The following is a 5,076-nucleotide window of genomic DNA, read 5'->3' as shown; positions in this document are numbered from 1 at the left end:
GTGTCAGGTGAACTCGGACTCTTGACCTCAGTTCTTCTAAAATCCTTATGATCTTGATAAACGGACACTTTCTACTACTTCTGTTATCAAGTTTAACAGTGTACAAAAGCAAACTGAAAGCAAAAGTTTTTTCTTTTTCTTTGTCTTTGTCGTGTGTGTGTGTTTGTGTGTGTGTGTGCGCGCGCGCGCGTGTGTGGGTATGTGTGTGACAGTCGTACACTCACAGATCCGTACAGCTTTCCTCGCCGGTTCATGGCCACGAACAGTCCGCTTCTAACCCCCAGCAGAGTCACCACTCCTCTCTCCACTGGAGAGATCTGTAGGAGACCTGCAGGGAGAAGACACATTCAGACCTGCTCCTGCTCCACACACACACACACACACACACACACACACCCCCCCCCCGACAATACTTTGTGTCCCAGAGGACGAGTTGCAGCTCTTCAAAAAGATAAAGAATTCAGTTATTATATTCTATTTATATATCATTTTATTTTATTCTATTGTATTATTATTCTATTTGAGATTTCTGCTGTAAATTCAGGGGACAAATTACATGTTTGATTGTGTGCCAAATAACTATAATCAAAAACAGAAGACATTTCATTTTAGTCGTGATTTCATGGTTTTGACACTAATCAAGATGACGTCACTGTAATTTCACTAAATTCAAATGATACAGGAGTGAGAGGTGAAGGGAAAACCTGATCCTCCAAAACAGGCTTAATCAATCTCAACCTGACATAGATGTTACTAAAAATTAAATATATGTATTATTATTTTGTGCGATATGATCATTACTAGCATATTGTGGGTTTAAAAAGTCACAAAAACAACAGTATTTCTTCTGAGGTTTGTTTGAGTGTAACAACACACCTGATGACAGTGTGTAGTCGTCAGTGTGATGACTGTGTTGTTACAGAGTGGGGAGGTGTATGGACCTGCTGCCGGCCTGTCTCCCTGCTGCTGACCGCGTGTGTCCTTTGTTCCTGCATGTGAAAATGCTTCACAGTGGCTTGAATTCCTCACAGAGATTTTCTGAAATGTATCTGCCTGAATTTTTATGCCTTGTCTGAAAATAGTCCAGAGGCAGCGCAAAGAGACAACGAGCCTGAAGTTCCCGGGCAGCGCGTCTTTTTGTCCCAGCTCACAAACAGGGGATGCCGGGGATTAGATGTGACATGTTGGACAAATACATGTTTGTTATTCTTCGTGTCTGCATATGTGAGGCGGTGTGCGGCTGCATCTGAGCCGGACCGCCGGGGTTAATCTGGCTCAGCAGATGGGTCTGCGCGCTGTGTCCTAACTTTAGGAGCTGACTAGCCGCTGGCCTGGATCACAGCGAGCTCTGGTTACACACAAGGCGGAAAGCACCCGCACTGTAGTGCCAGTGAGCGCACAGCTACTACCGTGCTCAGCGGCACTACGGAAGGACTCCAGATGTTGGCACTGAGACATGGATCAATGTCTGTGAGCTGTTCTCTGGCTGACAGGAGGAGCAGCATCTCCTCGTGAGAGGGATCAGCTGTGCATCAGGTGTCAGCAGGTGATCAAGATTGAGTCACTGTCTGATCAGAATAATATCGATTCAATCATTTAACTCTTAAAGACTAACTTTAATTTAATTTCTCAAACAACAACACACAGTCCAGACTGTGTATTACTCCAACAATAACCGTGTCACTAAACAATCAGCTTATATCTAATCAATAAATAATTGACTTAACTTACTGTAACGATTTTCGTTGTGGACCCCAGTTATTCTACCGTCCGGTAACACCTGAATGTGGAAGCCGATCCCCACGTTGCAATAGAGGCGCCGCAACCTTTTAATGCCCAGGAGGTAGTCGCTGTCCCGGCTGATCTCCTCCCGCTTCTCCCCCGGGATCCGCGCCAGGGACCGGGAGTAGAGGGCCTCCCAGCGGTCCGCCGTCCGGTTCAAGCCGGGGGCGCATCCCGCCAGTCCGGTCACCAGGCCCAGGACCAGGACAGTCCGCAGGGCCGCCAGAGAGCCCATCCCGGGTCTGGCTCTGAAAGCAGCCTCCCGGCGTTTGCCTTTCCAATGAAGCGAGAAGAAGAAGAAGAAGCAGCGGCGCGGCAGAGAGGAGCGTGTGGAAGTTGCGCTCATTCCCAGACCGACAGGCGCACTGGCTTCAGCGCCGGAGCGACATTGATCTGCATGGGCGCTGTGCAGCCATGCCTCTATATTTATACCTGCAGACACATTACATCACAGCTCCACACTTAGAAGAAATCTACAAACTACGTTTTCACATGCGGGCGCAGCACATGGCGCTGGGGCTTCATTGAAATCAAATAATGGCTGTCTTATCTGAGCAGTGTGTAGAAAATAAATGAATAAAGGCCTTGTTATAATAATAATAATAAAAAAAACTTCTTTGTGCGAGGCTTTCATTATCAGCAGCAGAATATCATAATTTATGTATGGGAGGATGTAAAATAGGAAACGGCCCAGTTAACAGACCGTGATGTCGAGACAGGAGACAGTTCTATAAATGAACAATAACAGGAAAAAACACAGGTCCAATTCAAGCAAATGAAAAAAAGCGCCAACTTAAGACTGGTAGGAGGGAAATCATGTTCCGGGCCCTTATAGAAAACAATGGTCAAACTAAATAGAGAGTTTGCAGCATGATAAGTACGCTGTCATTGTTGGCCGAGGCTTTCAACAGCTCTGACGTTACAGCTCGAACACTTAACCAGTCTGTGACCTATCATAGGTGTGAAGGAACAGTATCCGTGTTTATGATCAAATAAATAAACATGGCGTGTAAAAATAAACACTGTTGTTTACAGGAAACTCCTCCTGACTTGAATCTTCACATCACAATAAGTTTGTTTTATTTCATTTCATTTCCGGTCTCTGTAACGCTCAGGGATGCTGTGGATGGAGACAGCACCTCTGGATTTCTGTTTTCCTTCATCAAATCACGTGATAAATCAACAGGGTGTTTCTGTCTTTGATGTGTCATCCCTGACAGTCTTTCAGATGCACTGGTGCGTTGCTTTTGATGTCCACTGAAATAAACCAAAGTGAAGCTCAGCCTCCTTTTATTTCACTATTTCATCACTGCTATTATCCCTTCTATAAACCACTAACATTTACCCTGTCTGCTGACAGTCCCTTTGTTTATCTGTGTGTCGGAGCGCTGAAGGTCTTCCCTGTCCATCAGCCCAGACACAGAGACCGAGTCCTTTGATCTCCAGGGTGGCTCAGTCCTGCTCCTCACCGACCACGCATGAAACGTTTTCTCACGTTCACATTTGGCTGATCCTCAATGTACTACGACATTGTTTCTTTGTGTGCTGCAAAATGGCTCCATGAAAGCAGCCAGATCTTAGAGACAGTCCTGTGGTGCTGAGGCCCCTGGTCCATCATTACCAACAGGACCTTCAGGATCCATAAACCAAAAGAATAGCCAGAGGTCCACCAGACCTCCAGGATGACAAGGATCAGCATAAAGGCCATCATATCAATGGAGCTCCATGGACTGCTGGACCTCCAGGACCACTGATGGATTAATGGACTACTGGACTATGGGATCACTGATGAGCTAGTAGACCACTGGACCTCAAGGACCACTGATGGACTAGTGGCCTGTTGGACCTCTGGGACCACTGGGCCAAGAGGACAACTGATGGAACTGAACCTTTAGGACAGCTGATGGTGTAGTGGACAACCTGTGAGCTGATGCCCTGCTGAACCTCACGAACAACTAACAGACTGCCAGATCCCCAGGACACCTGATGGACCACTCCAGAATAACTGATGCACTGCTGGACCTTCAGCACATTCAGGCTACTGAACTATAGGTGACATACCAACACACTATAAGGGGAACTGATAGACTGGCGGCCTGCTGGACCTCCAGAACTACTGATGAGCTAGTGGACTACTGGACTAACAGGACCACCAATGGGCTAGAGAGCTGGTGGACCTCTAGGGCAGCTGATGGTCTAGTGGACAACCTGTCAGCTGATGCTCTGCTGAACCTCAAGAACAACTAACAGACTGCCAGATCACCAGGACACCTGATGGACCACTGGACCTCCAGAATAACTGATGGACTGCTGGACCTTCAGGACATTCAGGCAACTTAACCATAGGTGACCTACCAAAACACCTTAAGGAGAACTGATGAACTGTGGGACATCAACACCACCAGTATGCTGAGTAGCTGAAAATCCATCAGGCCTGGACTTTCTAGACCACCAAACCTTCCTGGTAGCTGGCGGACCCGTGAACTTCTAGGAGCTAGGTGGACTGATTGACCACAGGGGGTCCGGAATGACTGAACACTGGACGTCCAGAACCACCTGACCCTGGTGGTTCAGAGAGTCCCTGACCTGGAGAAGTCTCTGAGTAGTCCAGCAGGTCCTCTGCTGTCGCTGTCCATGGTTCTGTAATGTGTTATTTCTTTAAAACAGGAAAGTGGGTTGAGATGTTTCTCTCCAGTCAAGCTGGGATTTGTAAGTTATGTAGGACTTTATTTTTTGTTTATGTTGTACTGAAGTCATTGTGGTTTTGGGTTGCATGTATGCAATGAATTATGCTGAGGGAAAGAGGTTTTGGGTTTCACTGGGTGACAGCTGCAATTCAGAGCTTAAAATGTCTCAACATTCAACACAGGCATTCGCCGGCTCACTCATTTATTCATCATTTCCAAGCCTGTGAACTTACTTCTTATGACCTGTTACCAGAGGACAGTGACGGCGCTTTTTTAATATACTTTTAATCAGAAACAGTCACTAGTGGTAACCATGGGAACCTGTGACTCTATAGATCCAACAGCACCCTCTCCCCCTGTCTTTTTGTGTTTTTTTTTCAACCAAGAAACAACCTAAAAAGTTGGACAAACCTCAGAAGAAAAGGTATTATCCAAAAGAAGTGAAGAAAAACTGAGAACTTAATTTGGTCCTTTATTTTTTGTTAATTCCTCTCATTTTAATCAGCTGCTACTGAGAGGTGTCCTACCTGTTAGTGAGCATGTAGATCCAGTGTCATGTTGTGTATATCCTCACAGAGGAGCAGGGATATTTCCTCTGATATTGTTG

General features: G+C 46.2%; 1 protein-coding gene across 1 annotated transcript in view; it reads right to left on the bottom strand.

The window, feature by feature from the left end:
* fgf4 (fibroblast growth factor 4) overlaps positions 1 to 2,139 on the bottom strand; it is a 4,589-nt gene extending 2,450 nt beyond the window's left edge. Inside the window, exons 1-2 of the mRNA XM_023425523.2 lie at positions 1,732 to 2,139; positions 225 to 328 (exon numbers count right to left, since the gene is read on the bottom strand). Of these exons, the coding sequence (XP_023281291.1) occupies positions 225 to 328; positions 1,732 to 2,128 (501 nt within the window). The 5' untranslated portion in view covers positions 2,129 to 2,139. The remainder of the gene's footprint in view (positions 1 to 224; positions 329 to 1,731) is intronic.
* Positions 2,140 to 5,076: the final 2,937 nt, after the last annotated feature.

The sequence above is a fragment of the Seriola lalandi genome, unplaced genomic scaffold (assembly GCF_002814215.2).
Source record: "Seriola lalandi dorsalis isolate HSWRI2012SDOR001 ecotype SW California unplaced genomic scaffold, Sedor1 jcf7180002054784, whole genome shotgun sequence".
NCBI classification, from domain to species: Eukaryota; Metazoa; Chordata; class Actinopteri; order Carangiformes; family Carangidae; genus Seriola; species Seriola lalandi.
The sequence above is the reverse complement of the archived record's forward strand: the minus strand, read 5'-3'. Positions and strand labels throughout refer to the sequence as shown.